Below are 17,166 nucleotides of genomic sequence, written 5' to 3' on the forward strand. Positions count from 1 at the left end.
ATAACAAGAAAATTAACTACGAAATTATATTTTGATAAGTTGCTTATATAATTTCTGCCGCTTTTTATGAATAACTATAGAGTTTATATACAACGGCCTGTCGTTGTTGAAATGCGCTTTTCAAAAGAAGAATGTTGCTCTTTTAAGAAATCATTTATTTAAATGCTGTTTAATTTCTTTGAGAAAAGAGGTTTATCCTTATCATTTGCACAAGAGCTCGTATTATACACATACATTGGAAAAGCGCACATAATTCACAATAAGCGATAATTTTTATTTATAAGAAATGCTCAAACATGATTAAGAAAACAAAGCTGGCTTAAGATTAATTTGCTTATTCGCTTACCTTTTTTTTTTACCATCTCTATCGTTGTGTATAGAATACAATGCATAAATATTTTTGTTCCCATTTTTGTTATATCCTTTTTTTTTGACATGCAGCTTCAAAACTTAGCGCACAACGGCTGCTGTTTGCCGATCCCCACAAGAAACTTAATATCTCGTAAAAAACTTGAATGGCTAAGCCTTAGCTATAAATGTGCTGTGCTTAATTAACAAAAATCTAAACTAACTGAAAAATGCAGAGACAGCTATAAATCCACAGAAGATGCGCTGCTTATGCTTCAAATTGGTTTTGGGCTCTGTTTAACTGCTTACACGCTGCTATGCTCGGTGTGTGTGTGTGTGTGTTTGTGTGTGACGGGCATTTTCTCTACCCATGCTTGTGTGTGTGTGTGTGTGTGTGCGAGGACCTTTTTTATGCTGCTAACAAAATGCAAAAGCATATTTTTTGCAGAACCAAAATGTACAATGAAACCAAATTACAAACAATATATAAATTTAAAGCTTCGCAGTATTTGCTAATGTAGTTGAGAATGAATGTTCCATAGGAATGACATGTTGTGGCAGCAGCAGAGTATTTTGCACGTTCCATTTATTTGCTTTTGTTTTTTGCATGTTAGCGTACATAAATTGCCTCCTTTTTTTATGCCAGCTGCCATCTGCCAACTGCATGCGCATAGTGCTAGTAAAATGTATTTTAAGTTTGTTTATTTATGATTTGCTTGCTCTCTGATCTGTTCTTAAGCGCAGCTGGTTTCTGAAACTGTTTTCACCCCGATTTCGCCAAGCTTAAATAAACATTTAAGCACCTATAATCTATCCGGAAAGGAAACATTCTCTTGTCGCGCATGGCGAAAAGTAGGTGAAAACTAATTCAGGAACACGCGTGTGCATTGATTTGATTTATTTTTAATGTCCAATCACCCAGGCTGCTGTTGTGTGCAAAGATTTTTCCAACTAGTCGCTATTAACCAACGCGCTGCCGTATTTCCAAAACCCGCTTTATGTGCAACACAAGAGTACCAATCCATACAAAACCACAAAATGCTTTTTAATTAATGCTGTTAATTTTCTTTATTGTGAACATTTAATTTGTTTTTTTTTTTTTTTTAATTTCACAATTATGGCCTGACAAGCAAAAGGCTGGCTATTAAATGCGATTCAAATAAGCAATTATTGGCCTTATACATAATTGAAATGAAATTGTGCGCAGCGATGCTTTTTTGCTTGGGGCGTGGCACATGCTTTTGAAACCTAATTATTGAAAGCCTATTTGGTTTTTGTTTTGTGCAATATACATTTTTTTATTTCCATCTGCGTGCTTTATTATTCAACACATATAATCGTGCATATAAAAGATTTCTGTATTTTATGTTGCAATATAATTTTAATGCAAATATTTTCCAATACGTTTTTGGCATGCCTTTGTCATATAATTTACGCGCCAACGAGAGGCAATTTTTTTGTAATTTTGTTGTACAACAAACAGCGAAACAGCGAGCCGCAGAGCGTGGGCAAAAATCAAATAACAAAGAGAACAACTATAATAATAAAAACTAATTTAAATATGACTAAAAAATCCTTGCACAACAACCAACCTCATAAATGAGTTTTACTCACGGATCTTATGAAAGTTTAAACATCCGTTATAAAAGCATCGACTTTTTAAATTAATTCCATTTTGATTAAGTTGCATAAAATCTTTTTGTTACATTTATAAGCAAAATATGAAAAGCCCAACTGTACATTAGTTGAAACGTTTTCTATACGCTACAAAAATCTTTCTTTTACTCTCAACCGATTTAAATAGTCACAAAAGTTTATTTTGCCGTTTTTACTTTGCCAAATATCTTCACTTTCCTCTCTGTCTGTCTCTATCTCTCTCTCTCTCTCTTTCTTTCTAAATGATATCCTTTCTGTATATCCTAGAGATTTTAATTTTAATCCTCTTTAATAGCTCTGCGCAAATTGACCATTTTTAATATCATTCATACGTCCTGTAGTGCCGCCACGTTGGATTGTCGAGCCCGCCGATGCAAATGTGGAACGCAATCGTCACATCATGTTGCATTGTCAGGCACAGGGCGTGCCGACGCCCAGCATTGTGTGGAAAAAGGCGACAGGTCAGAAATTAATATATAGCCTGATTTATGGTTAAAAGCGTATTTTAAATCAACAAATTATTTTCTCTTAATTTTTTAACAGGCAGCAAATCTGGCGAGTATGAAGAAGTTCGGGAACGTCCCTTCACCAAGCTGCTAGGGAATGGCTCGATGCTGCTGCAGCATGTTAAGGAGGATCGCGAGGGATTCTATTTGTGCCAGGCGAACAACGGCATTGGCACGGGTATTGGAAAGGTCATACAGCTGAAAGTTAATTGTGAGTACCACAAGGCGATGCGTCGTGTAATTGTTAACTACATTTTTTGTTATGTTTTGCAGCCTCACCTTACTTCTCCTCCACCTCACGCTCGGTTACCGTCAAAAAGGGCGACACGGCGCTGCTGCAGTGCGCTGTCAGCGGCGACAAGCCGATCAACATTGTGTGGATGCGGTCGGGCAAGAATACACTGAATCCATCTACCAATTACAAGTGAGTGCAGTGAGCCAATGCCAATGAATTGACTTGTCAATCTTTATCCCTCCAAACAGAATATCGGTCAAGCAGGAGGCCACTCCAGATGGCGTTTCAGCAGAGCTGCAGATACGCACTGTGGATGCCACAGATAGTGGTCCGTATTTTTGCCGTGCCAGCAACCTCTATGGGAATGATCAGCAGCTGGTCCAGTTGCAAGTGCAGGAGCCACCACAGCCACCTAGCGTTTTGGAGGCGGCCATGATAAGCAGCCGCTCTGTGAACCTCAAATGGCAGCCCAAGGCGGTCAGTTCGGGCGATGTGTCTAAGTACATAGTGGAGTACCGCGAGGCAGATCGTAAGTTTAATGACAACGGGTTGTAATGAATGCTTAATTGACCCAATTTATTTTTAGCTGTACTCTTCATCGACCAGTGGCAGCATGTGGAAGTCAAAGATCCGCCCAGCTTTAATGCATTAATTGAAAATCTGAAGCCAGCGACGCGGTATGCTTTCAGGGTCATAGCTGAGGGCAATGCAGGTCGCAGTGCACCAAGTCAGGAGCTGATTGTACGCACAGAGCCACAACGTCCCGCTGGGCCGCCTTTGAATCTCTCTGCACGTCCGCTCTCCTCCACGGAGCTGTTGATTAGCTGGGTAGCTCCACTGCCGGAGCTACGGCATGGCGATATACAAGGCTATAATGTGGGTTATAAGCTGGCCAGCTCGGGCAATACTGCCTACAACTTTACCTCCGTTTCGGGTGATGGTGAAGGCGGAAACGGGGAGTTGCTGCTCAGTGGACTTTCCAAATTTGCGCGTTATAATATTGTGGTGCAGGCCTTCAATCAGGTTGGCCCAGGTCCGCTATCAGAGCCAACTGCAGCGCAGACCATGGAAGACGGTAAGTCAACAGAATTCTGATCTCTTGAGCTCCGTTTAATCAATTTTGTTTCTACAGTTCCTAGCCGTGCGCCAGAGGATGTTCGCTGTGCCGCCTTGACGTCCCAATCGCTTCAAGTTTCTTGGCAGCCGCCACCAATTTATCATACGAATGGACTGCTGCAGGGTTACAAGCTTATCTTTGAGCCCATCATTGATGACATAGTGCCCAACAAGGATGAGGTTGAGTCGCGAAAGACCACTGCATTGACAACTGTGCTTACTGGACTGCGCAAGTATACTAATTACAGCATTCAGGTATTGGCACACACACGCATGGGTGATGGCGCCCTCTCCAAGCCACTATTTTGCCACACCGAGGAGGATGTGCCTGAGGCACCGTCTGATATTAAAGTGGTTGTCAGTTCACCGCAGTCGCTTTATGTGTCATGGCTGCCTCCGAACGAGCCGAACGGTGTCATTACTAAGTACAGCCTCTACACCCGCGTTGTCAATGGCCGCGAGGAGCTCAACAACGAGAAACGCAGTCTGCCCTCACAGCAGGCCTACTACGAGGCGAAGAATCTGCATCCCCACATGGAGTATCAGTTCTGGGTGACAGCATCAACACGCGTGGGTGAGGGTAAGAGCTCACGCGTTGCCTCACAGATTACAACCAATCGGGTGCCGGCCAGAATTATATCTTTCGGAGGTTCTATGGTGCGTCCCTGGCGCTCTACAGTAACCCTGCCCTGTACTGCTGTGGGCAAGCCCAAGCGTGAGTGGTTCAAATCGGACGTGGCACTGCGTCAAGGCGGCCTGCACAACTCACAGCTGCTGGACACTGGCGACCTGATCATCTCGAGCCTGCAGCTAGCCGACAGTGGCAACTACAGCTGCCAGGTGGACAATGGCATAGGCACGGATCGTCTTACGCACATGCTGCTCGTGCAGGTGCCACCCTCAGCCCCTGTGCTTTATGTAACCAGTGCCACCTCGAGCAGCATTCTAATGCACTGGAAGTGCGGCTTCACTGGCAACGCCCCGATCACAGGATACACTTTATTCTATCGGCGTGCCACAGGCAACACGGATGAGATGCAGCTCTCGCGACACGCCTCCAGTCATGAGCTGAAGGGTCTGGTTTGCGGCAGCACCTATCAGATACATCTGACTGCCCACAACAAGGTCGGCAGCTCCCCAGCAAGTATCATGCTGCACGTGCGCACTCAAGGCCAGGCGCCCGGCATGCCGGCGACGACAAGTTTACTGGCTCCTAACTCCACATCCGTGCTAATACGCCTGCACACCTGGCCGGACAATGGCTGCCCTCTAATGTACTTTGTGCTCCAGTATCGTGCGGTGACAGATGATCCCGACAAAGAGTGGATTTTAGGTGAGCTAGAATTCACATTTTAAAAGTTTAATAGGATAATATTGATGACATTTCATTGGCTATCTCAGTTTCCAATGCTCTGAAGCCCCAACGGCGTGTGGTCATCTCCAATTTGCAACCATCAACGCTCTATCAGCTGCGCATGGAGGCGCACAATGTGGCGGGCGTGTCGCAGGCCGAGTTCAGCTTCGTTACGCTCACCAAGAATGGCGACCCGCCACCTCCAGAGATTGTGCAGCGCGGTCAACGGGGTCCGAGTGTCTTCTATGGCAATGTGAATCTGCTTGTTCCCAGCATTGCTGCTGTCTCCGGCATGATATGTACCATAGCCTTGGTTATCATTTGCTATCGGCACAGTAAGTACTCCTTAGTGTAGTTTGCATCTAAATGCTTATGAGTTCCTTGCCTGCTGCAGAACAAAGCAATCATATACAAAAGGAATCGCTCGAGAATCGCGCCAACTCTGAGGCAGCGCAGCGTGAACGCTACTATGCTACCATACACAAGGTTTCCATGCAGAACAATGATAAAATTCCGGGTAAGCGACTGTTCAATCGGTTGTTTGGACAAGGGTCTAAGCCTGGGGCTATTTCACAGAAACCTCTGAGGACATTTCGCCGTATGCCACCTTCCAATTGTCGGAGGCGGGCAACATGTCACAGCCGCATCATGGCGGGCCAGCCAATACTCTGCTGCACTCGTTCATGTACCATGAGAGGGCTCTGGCTGAGGGCTGCTCGTCGCCACCACCAGCTGCGGTATTAAAACCAACCACCACCCATCACCACCACCACCACAACCAACGTCCACAAAAGACAATTCATAATTATTATCAGACCTCACCGTTTCATAATATCGTGCGTTTGTTTATTCATTTCTTTGATTTTAGCTCTCTCTCTCTCTCTCTCTCTTTTTCTATGACCCCCTCTTGGTAGGGGGCATTAGACCTACAATTAGTGTGTACTTTTCAATAGACTACTACGTGCTTTTTATGTTGTTTCTCTGCTCGTGTCTTACTTTTATATAAGTTCTCTTAAGTGCAATGCCGTATGTCATGCATATCATGGGCATTGAGCGAAGCGCTCTGCCTCGTGTCACTTGTCAATTTTGGGTTACTTCTTTGTTTTATTTGAAAGCGTTTACCATCCCCAGGCGCTTTTGTAGTCGCTAGTCGCACTTGGCGCACAAGTACCATCCCATCTAATGTCACTCTTTGTTCTATGCGCAGTCCAAGAATCGACGTCGTCACTCTCGCAAAACGGAGCCCGAGAGTGAGGAATCCGAATCTGATCAGGATCAACTGACTTCCAGTCGCACCGAGTCTTCCAATCAGCATGAGGGCAAGATCAAGCACAGTAAGTCATAATCTATTGCTCTCTGTTTCAGCATCTGGAAGATAACGCTTAAGAAGGTCAATTATTTTATATTTTTGCATCCGTTACCTATTTAAATTCAGTAAGCAGGGCTATGAAGCAGTAGCCTAAAGGGCCCTGTAACATAAGTTTATTCTCGATCAACATGCATAGCCGAGGCGATCTACTCGTAGCTATCCTCTGCCTATTGTTATACTCTGGTAGAGGCTATCTGAATTTAAATACATATTTTCATGATCAGTATCGGATGCCTAGGTGATGCAAATACGTCGCTCATTCTTAAGGCTGTAGCCACGAAGTGTTGCATTTGCTTTTTTTCATATTAGCTTTTTCAAATGGACATGAGTTCTTTTGAAAGTTGCAAACAAATTATCCTTCTTAACGTGACGCTTCCAGGTGCTTATTAATATATTTTGCTGCAATGGTTTTTAGCTCTTAGTGGTCTTGGGCTATTAAATGGAGTAATCTACTGGCTCTCTCTCTCTTTTTGCGTTATTTTATTTTGCAGACCCAGACTCTAGACTAATACAACATTTTCCAAATCACAACATATCGATAACATATCTGTAGTAGATGAACGAGAAATGCACAACTTTTGCCACACAATGCACTTAACTTTTATATACATATAAATTTGAGCAGTAAGAAGACCAGTTAACTGAAGACTAAGAAACTAAAGTTTAGTATTGTTAAGTGCGTTAGTTAGCTTTAAATTATTATTAAGTTTGTGTGTACCCCATCCACATACCAAATCTCTATTTGCCCGTATTTTCTTTCTTTCTTTCTTTCCAAACTCTAAATGCTCTATGCGATGCAGGCATCATCTACCATGGAGCACAATCAAGCACATCCTCCGATCTGTCACCAATGTCCGAACAAAAATCATTACCACGACGCGGTCGCTCCAGGTATCATCATCAGCAATATCAGTTTTCCACCAATACAACACCGCGTCATCACAATAGCAACAAAATCAACAATAACATTACAAACAATGCCACAAACACAAATACAGCCACATCGGCAAACAATTCGAACAAAATTCTATCGCCGCGCAACGGCGGCGGCAATTTGAAATCAATATCGAGCACATTCAAATCACAAGACTCCATACAATGCCACATACCCACGTTGGTAAAATCGCCATCGATAAGCACACAGCATCAGAAACAGTTCCACAAACAACAGTCGAATAGTAAACCCAGTCAGAATCAAAATCAGAACCAGAACCAAAACCAAAACCCCAATCACAGCCAGACCCAGTGCAGTAGTAGTAGTAGTTTGAAGCAACAGCAACCACTGTTGATCCAGCCCAAGCTCCATCAGCTTGAACCAACGCCAACGCATGCTAATGGCCAGGAGCTGTTGGGCTTGGATGGAGGCGTTAGTACCCTAGCATCTGTTGTGCCCGTAACTTGCATGCCACCCTCCTCACAGTTTCGACCCATACCACACAAGTCCATAATGCCCGCGCATGAGTCACACCAAAACCATCATCAGCAACTGCATCAGGGCGGTGTCTCTGGCACCGCCTTGCTGAATCCCTCGACGGCTCTGCTGTCCTCAAAGTTCTTTACGGCACCAACGTTGCCGTTGCCCAAATAGGATACGGCCAATGGGGGGAGTGAGTACACTGGCGGTGGCGGGGCCGATAGCAGCAGCTTTGGCTATAATGGCGGCGAAATATCGTGCACCTATATGGATCCCATAGATCACACATGAGACTTGGCATACGGTGAGGTGTGCGGACCTGAGGGCGCCCATTAATCAGCAGCCAGCACATCACACCACCAACAACCAACAACCAACCACCAACACAACAACTTGAACACAACTAAGTCTCTCTCTATCTAACTCTGAATGCTTGAGCGTGGTTGCTAGCCAAACAAAATAGTATCAAACAACTCTGGATACTCTTCTTCCCCTTACAAACCATGCAGAGCTGGCATCCTGCGCACGCTGCATCCGCTGCAGCTGCAGGCTGAGTGCAGCGCTGGTGCCTTCCATCATGGCGAACGCGATGCTGGCGAGCACATCGAGCTGGCCGAGGTTGAATGTGATGTGGATACAATCAAGAAGCTAAAACTGGGCCAGCGCTCCTCGCTGTGGTCGCGTCCAGCTTCCACCACATCTCAGTTGCAGCAGGAGCATCAACAGCAGCAGCAACAGCAGCAGCAACAACAGCAACAGCAACAGCGTCAGCAACAGCAGCAACCACCACACAAACGAGCACATTCAAAGTCGCCGCAGCCGCAACAACAGCAGCCCCTGCAACAACAACGCCCACAGCAGCATTCACCCGCTCCAGGCCAAAAATTGCTAAGCGAAAAATCGGATTATTCGATATCTGTGTGAGACATTGGTAAGATCTGATCAAAGCATGATCAGCAGCTAGGATGAGATTTGGCCAATGGTCCAGCAGATGGCATTCAAATAAAATGAGATTGGGCAACACTCGCGAGTTCGAGACTCCCGAGTGAATTTTTGGTATAACAACAGCTGAGCCGTTTTAGTACCTACATTTTTGTAATGCCCCGAACACAGAATTACTCCTGTTATATCCGCTCCACCTTAAGTCCGCACCGCCCTCGCCTTGACCCGCAACCAGCTTGACAACCTACCCCCAACAAATCAAAAGACACTAAATGAAAAACTTTCGGACAATCAATATCTAAATTATTTGCACAACCATCCAAAACAAAAATAAGGTAACTCAAAACACTTCCCATTCGTTACTCTCCATTCCCCCCAGTATCTATATAAAGCTCATATAACCGTATATACTTATATACACACACATATATATATAAATATAATAATAACAATTAGGTTATTACGATTTGTGCATGTTGTAAGGCATGCGCACCCAGAACCCAGGTCAGTTATCGAACTTCCAATATGTTGTATATACATTCATATATTTGTATGCTTATACTTATACGTTAAAGCTACTAATCTAGTATTAAGTACTTAACTGACTTATGTAACTCGAACTACTAACTATTGAATACTAACTGCGCATCGTATTGTAACGCGTATTACTCGAACTACTTACTACTTATATCGAACTGTTTTTGTATGTAGAGAGGTTGTAAGTATTTTGCGGTTTGGTCAAAACTTTTTCTATGTATAGTACTGATACCTTGAGTTATAGCTAATGTTAAGTATTCAAAAATATTTTTGTAAGTTCTTGTCGAATTGATTCCGTTTCAAAAACTGCATTCTCCATATTTGTAAAACGAGGAATTTAAATATGAAATTTAAACAAATAATCAACTCAAGACATATGCTGTGTACAAATCTATATTTATGTCTAAATACTAATCGTATTTATTATTGTCTTATGTACATATACGTACACACACACACAGACACACACCCAAACACAGACACACATGCATACAAACACATACAGACACAGATTAATCTCTAGTTGTTAGCGCTACTATTGAAATGAAATTTTGTAAATAGCCACACGTGAAAATTGACTGAAACCAAAAACAGAACGAAAAGAAAATACTTCATACTTATATAGAAGAGATATACAATGAAGAATGTTAACTAAATGTATTTGATATATTCGATGTATACACGAGTACGAAACGCCAGCTGAATCAGTATTCATATATGATATGACACGATATCGCAGTATCTACACAATTAGTGTTTCCATTACAATAAATTGTCGTTCGTCAACGTGTAGATAAATGTTTTTAACACCAAAGTATAGAAATCAAATAGAAAGTCGTAATCAAAGTTTGACACTTGAAACAAACACACATACAAACACACTCGAACATAATAAGCCAAGTTAGGAGCAGAGAAACAAACTACAAATTACCATTAGTTTATATGAATAATCCACATATTAATTAGCTGTATTTTAAACTAGCCAACAAAACTTATAAGAAATTTAGCAATTTAACAGATCAGATAGATTGAAGCAGGAAAGGGACTCTCAAAAACCGTTTAGGAAACCATGTGCCAAAATTTTGTTCAAGAGCAAAGTCAACAAAAACAAAAAACGTATTAACAAAAAATATACAATAAATAAGGCCCTCAAATGGATTTATTAGCGACAGACAGACAGATAATACAACAGAAACAATATAAGAATTAAACAAATAAATATTAATAAGTACACAATAACTGCAAAGGCAAGCGTCTGGCTAGTCGGAAAAGTCAAGAGCCGAGCGCATTTATAAGAACCTTGGGCAGCCGAAAAAGTCTGCATAACATATTCGAGTTTCATTTGCTGCAGCGTCAGTTTCATGAGAAAAACGAAAGATATATAGAAACAGAAAACTAGTAATTTAATGAAATTTATATGCAGCACTTTTTAAACAAATATTATTTACGCATGTTCGAGCAAACGGCGGCATTGCGGCATTTTAAATCCGTTTTTTTTATATGCATTTATTTATATAATGTGTAATGAATGGTTTATTAAATTTAACATCGAATTTTACGAATTTAACACAAAGTTGCAAAATGAAAATCACATAGAAAGAAAGTCTACAAATCAAAAGGTGGCATTTTACTCAAAACCAAAAAATACAATCAAAATGGCAAAACAACCAAACAATATACTTATATCTATGTATGGGTAAAGTAAACAAACAACATTTTTATGTTTAACAATATAATTAGCACAAAAACTACAAATTAAAAACTATTAACGTAAAAACAAGGCAAAGCAAAACAAACGAAAACGAAACCAATAAAAATCATACAAAAAAAAAAAAATCATAATTATGCCAAAGTCTTGCTCAGAACATTTTGAGCACTTTTGTACTTTTTGAAGTCTTAAGCTAAAACGTTTATTTCCTAAACGCACTTAGTCAACGCCCGCGGCTGCTCTGCGCTGGAAATGTTTGCCCAGTAAACACAAGATTAAATGCGGCAAGGGGTGGGAGGGACTGGGAACGACACTGTGCAAACGTTTATGCGTTGGCTATTTAAGCCACGGCGCTGCGACGCCCACGCCATCAGTATGTGCTGGGTATCAAGTGGAGCAGCAGCACGAGCAGAAGCAGAGGCAGACGCAGCGACAGCGTAAGTTCAATTCTTATCAGTGACGTGTGTAAACGTGTAAAAGCCAGTGCTAAAATGTCGCATGCCGATAACACGCCGCGTGGGCCGGCGCAGTCGAGGGGGCCGCCCGACGCTTGTAGGGGCTGCAGTGGCTTACAGCCACGCCCAGCGCTGGTGGATGTGGAGGATATGGGCAAATCGGGCGTGGAGAAACTCATAAGCAAGACGAAGATTGCTCAGCGAATGTTGACGGAAATAATGGAGGAGCTAACAAAGCTGCAGGCGAGTCAGAGGTGTTTCTAGGGAGGGCAAACAGAAGTCAAAGTTCTTGAGAGGATCAAGTTACGGGCGAGGTCGTTACAGGAGCAACAGCTTTAGCTTCTTTGGCCAATCAAGTAATGTCCTTGGCTAACAAATTGCTACTAAAAAGGTTATTTGACTCTGGAATGAATGAATGGACAATGATGAAGGTACTTTTCTTTAAATTGTATTAAATAAATAATTAAGTATAAATTTGTTAATTATTCAAATGGTATTTTTAACAGAGCTGTTAACTTTAACAGACAGCTGCACTCAAAGTTGCTCCACATCTTGTAGTTAACAGTTTTAAAAGGTTCTGATCTTAGGGACATTTAATTTGAATAACCTGGCAGCCTGTCAAGTGGTGTGAGTCTTAGCAGCTTTTAAATTAACGAAAGTTGTGACTTGGCCTGCCTTAGCAATGTCACTCGCAATGTTTCTCGCACTACATACCGAACGTAAATTATAACAGTGTTCTAAAAGTAAGCGAAATGACTCCGTACTTATCTAAAACGCGTACAGTTCGTTGAATCTACTCCACACTGTAAGAAGAATAACGAAAGAACTCATAGCAGAGTTTCTTACCACCCAGCGGATGTGCTCCACAGGAAATGCGTATGCTCCTCTTTGACTGTTATACTCAGCGAATAGGCATAAGAAGTACCTTGTCCATAGGATGTTCCCTTTAAGCGCTGGTACTTTAAACCAGCGTTAGAATAATATAATTCCCTTGTCAACTCGAGATTAGCCGTCGCCTTGTCCTTGCCCCTACCCCAGAGACCATCAATCAATGGAGACCAACCGTCAGCCGTGTGGTAAGCGGCATATAGAATACTACCACAGCTCGTCATTGCTTGTCGTAGAAGGCGACTAAAATGACACGGCAATGTAATTGCTCAGAGAGGTGCCTCTAGTAGGTGCAGAGACTCCGACTGCCAATAACCTGGCAATGGCCAGATCGATTCTGTTTCCGAGCAATTACAGTAGGCCGAATAGCTACAGCATATGGCACATCATCCGAAGATCGAAGAGAGCAGAATCAATGTCAGGCGGAGAGATGGAACAATGGCAGATGGACAAACAATGTAATTGCCAATCTTGAGCACAGAACTCGGTGACGGAGAGGGGAAATGGCTTCAGAGAGTAAAGAGATGTTGTTGGATTTGTGTTTCCCGCTGAGAGTCTGGTGAAATATATGTTGGGAGGACAGGATAACAGGATAGATCTCAGCCAGCCAGAACCGAAAGTAAGACTGCATAAGAAAAGCAAGGTGAAGTATTACTCTGCGGTGATCCCGCGTGGAATGTGGTGTGTGTGTGTGTTGGAGGGGTAGGGTGGGTCTGTGTTAACGTTTACACGTAGGCGTTGAAGTTGTCCGCGAATTGTGGCCCAGGCCTTCAGTGCCTTTCGAATATTTGCAGCATGACAGACAAGTTTTTGTGCTTCAAAGAAGAAAAGAGTAAAACGTGGACTAAGCTAAGATATGGCCAATAAAAAATTGGCTAGTTCTGCAAACTTTCAGCTAATTAACATGCAAAGCAGCTACGGACTGTGTGCCATGGCTGCAAGCCTTGTCAGATATGCTCTTAACCACAATTCAAATTTGGCGCCATAACAGTTGGGTTAAATAATCATTTTTTTTGGATAGAAAAAATATGAATGAATTGGGGCGTGGCAGAGAAAAAGATATATATATATATGTATATATGATATCAATATAAAATAGATAAATGAATGTCGGGTCGGCGGCCTGGGAAGTTTTTGGGCCTTGTCATTTTGCGAGCAATTTTTGTACGCCCAAACGATTTCGTGTCTGGTCAGCTGTGAACTACTTATATACAAATATATATATGACTATATATTACACACACACACACACACACACACACGCATAGCACGCACGTGACCATAAATACGTCTGTTTGGCAGCGTCTCCTTTTGGCATTTTGTGTATTTCAGTCATGTAATGGTAAAAATTGTTTGCATATTGTTTTGCGCTGGCATTGTGATTTCCTCAGCGCCTCAACTATTGTGAAACGTGTGCCAGATTCAATAAGGCAAATGAAGCAGTCGTAATGACGATGAACATGCGACAAGGCGACTGCGAGCTGAAAAAGTAAAAATAAAAATAAGCACAACTTTTGCTTTCGTTTGGGTTATTGTCAAGCAAATTAAAATAAAATATGTACCGCTTGCCTATGTGTGCGAGTGAGTGTGTGTCAGCGTGTAGGCTCTGCAGCTTGCCAGGTGTGAGAGGCAGAGGAGCTGGCCGCATTCATTGGTCACGCACGTGCGCCTGTGGCTATGCAACGTTTCTTGCAAACCAGCCACACACACACACACACACACGCACACGCACATTGACACAAAGAAACACAGACGCACCCAGCTGCACACCTGAATGTCTACAGACTCAAATTAATGGCTCCCTCTACCATAAGTTATGCAGCTGCATATTAAAAGCAAGGATGTGTGCATGTGTGTGTGCGTGTGTGTGCGAGCGAGAGAGCATGCTTGAGCCTATTTCTGTCGCTTTGGCATGGCCAACGCTTTGCGGCATTTACACCAATTATCAGACTTACACACACGCACACACGCACACACGCACACATGCGCAGCCAACAAGTTATATCATACTGAGATTGAGAATATATTGCATTGCTAATGGTCAATTTTCACACGCCTGCTTAAGCAAATGTTGGTCAATCCAGTTGGGAAAGCAGCCGCTTTTCCTTTCCGCTTTCCTCCCCCAACCCAGCCTCGACACACTTGGCCACCTCTTCTTATCTGCGTTGTCCTATGTGCGCTGCATAAACAAACAAGCTGCTTGGCTAGACGAATGGACAGGCTCCACTGGGCGTCCTGGTTACATATTTACACATTAAGTGCGTTCATAAATCAGCTATTCAATTCACTCGGGACCATTCCGAGTGCTAATTTTGCTAAGCAGTCAACTAAATGACACGAGCTGAAAGTGCAATTTAAAGGAATAAGCATCTTTGCTTGGATGGTTGCAAATATGCTTGCATTGAATCTCTGAAGCTCTGTTTGCTGCCCTCGCTCCAATCGGGCTCTGTGCTGCTCGCAGGATTAATCGCAACGTATTCAAGCAACATCTTTGACACTTAAGCAGATATTAGCTTTAAGCAAAAGTCATGGCCACTATTAGCTGCATGGCTAGCCTGCTCAGTGCAGGCAGGATTTTAAATTTGATTGCATGCGGGAAAGTGGGGCGCTGGCGACAAGTGTGAAGGACAGTGTCTCCTTGATGGCACGTTGAGTTGCTGCCAAACAACGCGTAAAGTTGAAGAGCATCCAGGAAGGCGCACACAAACACAAACACAGACACCCACACACACACACACACACAGCTGGCAGACAGGCAGACACACACACATACTTTATGTTCTGTCAGCAGCTACACTCAACGCAAGTCGCCCACAACCACCCACTCTCCCTCCCTCTCTCTCTCTCTCTCTCACTCTCCCACTCTCTCCCTCTGTCTCTCTGCAGCCGCCAGCTTGCCGTTTGCTCTTGATGGCATTTGGTGATGATGCGTTTAAGTGTGTTGATTGCACAAAAATTGAATCTTAAGAACATATTTGCATTTGATTATTTGTTGCTTGTAATTTATATGCAAAATTAGAGCAGAAAATGTGCTCCTTACACTTGTTACGCCTGCACAGAAAATAATATTTATAAATGGGCGCTCTGTGTGCTTGTGACATATTTTATTTGATTACATATCAAGGCGAGACGTGTCTGAATTGCCAGCTGGCAAATGACACCAAGACGAAAAAGTAATCGAGGTAAGCTCACGGGCTACAACACAATACAAAATGGTCTATAAAATAATGATTTTTTTTTTAAAAATAACATCGAAAACATACAGCGTTTGGCCTGGAGGCCGTGAAACAAATCAGAAACCTTCATACATTAAGACCCACAGTCCTCACTTTTGTATCTAGCTACAAACTCATGTGTAATGGGGAAGGAGGGGCGGGACGTCTTTGTTTGTACAATTCTGTTTGCTTGAAGCCGACTCAGTCCTGTGGGCTGTGGATCTGTTTATTCTGTGTCGCTCTGCGCTGAGATGCAGCCGCAGATATGTAAATGCTTTAATTTCACAGCTGAAACATAAAAAATCATTCGGTCGGGCATCGATTTCAGTTGCCCAGTTTCAGGCATGTTCGATGCGCGGCCCCATCTTGAATTTTCCACATCCGTGCAACTCGATAGACTTGCTGCCGTCTCTTGCGTTTTTGCGGTCGCCCAAAAGCGAGTTGCCTGTCCTCAGGTTGAATGTGTTGAAAACAAGCCAAGAGATGCGGATGAGGATGGGAAAAACACGTAAAGCAAAGTTGCACTTGCGTAAAAGTTTCGGTTTCTCCACATTTTGTTGCAAATAAATTAAGTGCAGGCGACGTTGAGGCTTATTGGCACAGCTTTCGCCTATTTTGTAAACAAGCGTGCAGTGTCGCGCGGCGGGACCTGGGAAATCGCAGAGCACACAGAATACAAGGAACACACGGAACAACACTGAACTCGTCGCGACCTGTTTCCGCTGTCAGTTAATTCAAATAACGGTGAGAATACACGAAGCTGTTGCAGTTGTCAATACCCCCGCAGACATTATCAGTGTTGTTCTTGGCCGCCGGCGCCCCAAACCCCCCCTCCCCCCTTTCGCTTGCTGCGGAAATAGTAGCTGCGGATGTGAAATTTTCCCGTTTCTTCATTTCTTCGCGTGTCAAAGACAAAACATTGCCACAAAGCAAATTTCTTTCCAATCGGCCTTTTGGTTCTCACCGTCTGCTGTTGCATTGACCGACAGCCAACAAAAAGTCAGCAGAGAAAACAACAAGTAACAAGTTATTCAGCCGATCCCGGCCGGCATATACCCTGTACATACCATAACATACATTCGTAGCCCCTCTTCGAAACATACTTCATCTATTCTGTTTTATTTAATATTTTTATTATACTAAGATCAAATTGTTTCCCAAATAGCCATGTTTTTACTCAACGACAATCTGATCGGTTAGATATTTTCTATTTGGTTCCGGAATACTGGCCCTTGCCGCTTACATTTCTTTGTGCGTGTTCATTAGGCTCTGAGCCCATGGAAAACTTGGTAAAAAGAGTATATTGGTTTTGTACAAATGTAGAAGCAAGGATCTTCGACTCCATAAGGTATATATATTCTTGGTCAATGTAGTTGAGTCAATCTTGCCATATCCGCTTATCTCTCCGTCTTTCTGTCCGCCT

The 17,166-nt window shown here is 42.9% G+C and overlaps 1 protein-coding gene across 7 annotated transcripts in view; it reads left to right on the forward strand.

Annotated features, from left to right (window-relative positions):
* The window catches only part of Dscam2 (Down syndrome cell adhesion molecule 2), a 28,121-nt gene extending 16,808 nt beyond the window's left edge, over positions 1-11,313 (forward strand). For 2 of the 7 annotated variants that reach the window (XM_070207923.1, XM_032434556.2), the window contains exons 11-21: positions 2,346-2,465; positions 2,548-2,721; positions 2,784-2,934; positions 2,994-3,274; positions 3,332-3,820; positions 3,878-5,194; positions 5,263-5,550; positions 5,610-5,732; positions 5,792-6,051; positions 6,423-6,549; positions 7,385-8,597. In XM_070207923.1, coding sequence (XP_070064024.1) covers positions 2,346-2,465; positions 2,548-2,721; positions 2,784-2,934; positions 2,994-3,274; positions 3,332-3,820; positions 3,878-5,194; positions 5,263-5,550; positions 5,610-5,732; positions 5,792-6,051; positions 6,423-6,549; positions 7,385-8,172 — 4,118 coding nt within the window. In that variant the 3' untranslated portion in view covers positions 8,173-8,597. Of the gene's footprint in view, positions 1-2,345; positions 2,466-2,547; positions 2,722-2,783; positions 2,935-2,993; positions 3,275-3,331; positions 3,821-3,877; positions 5,195-5,262; positions 5,551-5,609; positions 5,733-5,791; positions 6,052-6,422; positions 6,550-7,075 lie in introns of all 7 variants that reach the window. The other 5 variants (XM_015175895.3, XM_002047780.4, XM_032434557.2 and 2 more) reach the window with 4 other exon arrangements.
* Positions 11,314-17,166: the final 5,853 nt, after the last annotated feature.

The sequence above is a fragment of the Drosophila virilis genome, chromosome 3 (assembly GCF_030788295.1).
Source record: "Drosophila virilis strain 15010-1051.87 chromosome 3, Dvir_AGI_RSII-ME, whole genome shotgun sequence".
Classification (NCBI taxonomy): domain Eukaryota; kingdom Metazoa; phylum Arthropoda; class Insecta; order Diptera; family Drosophilidae; genus Drosophila; species Drosophila virilis.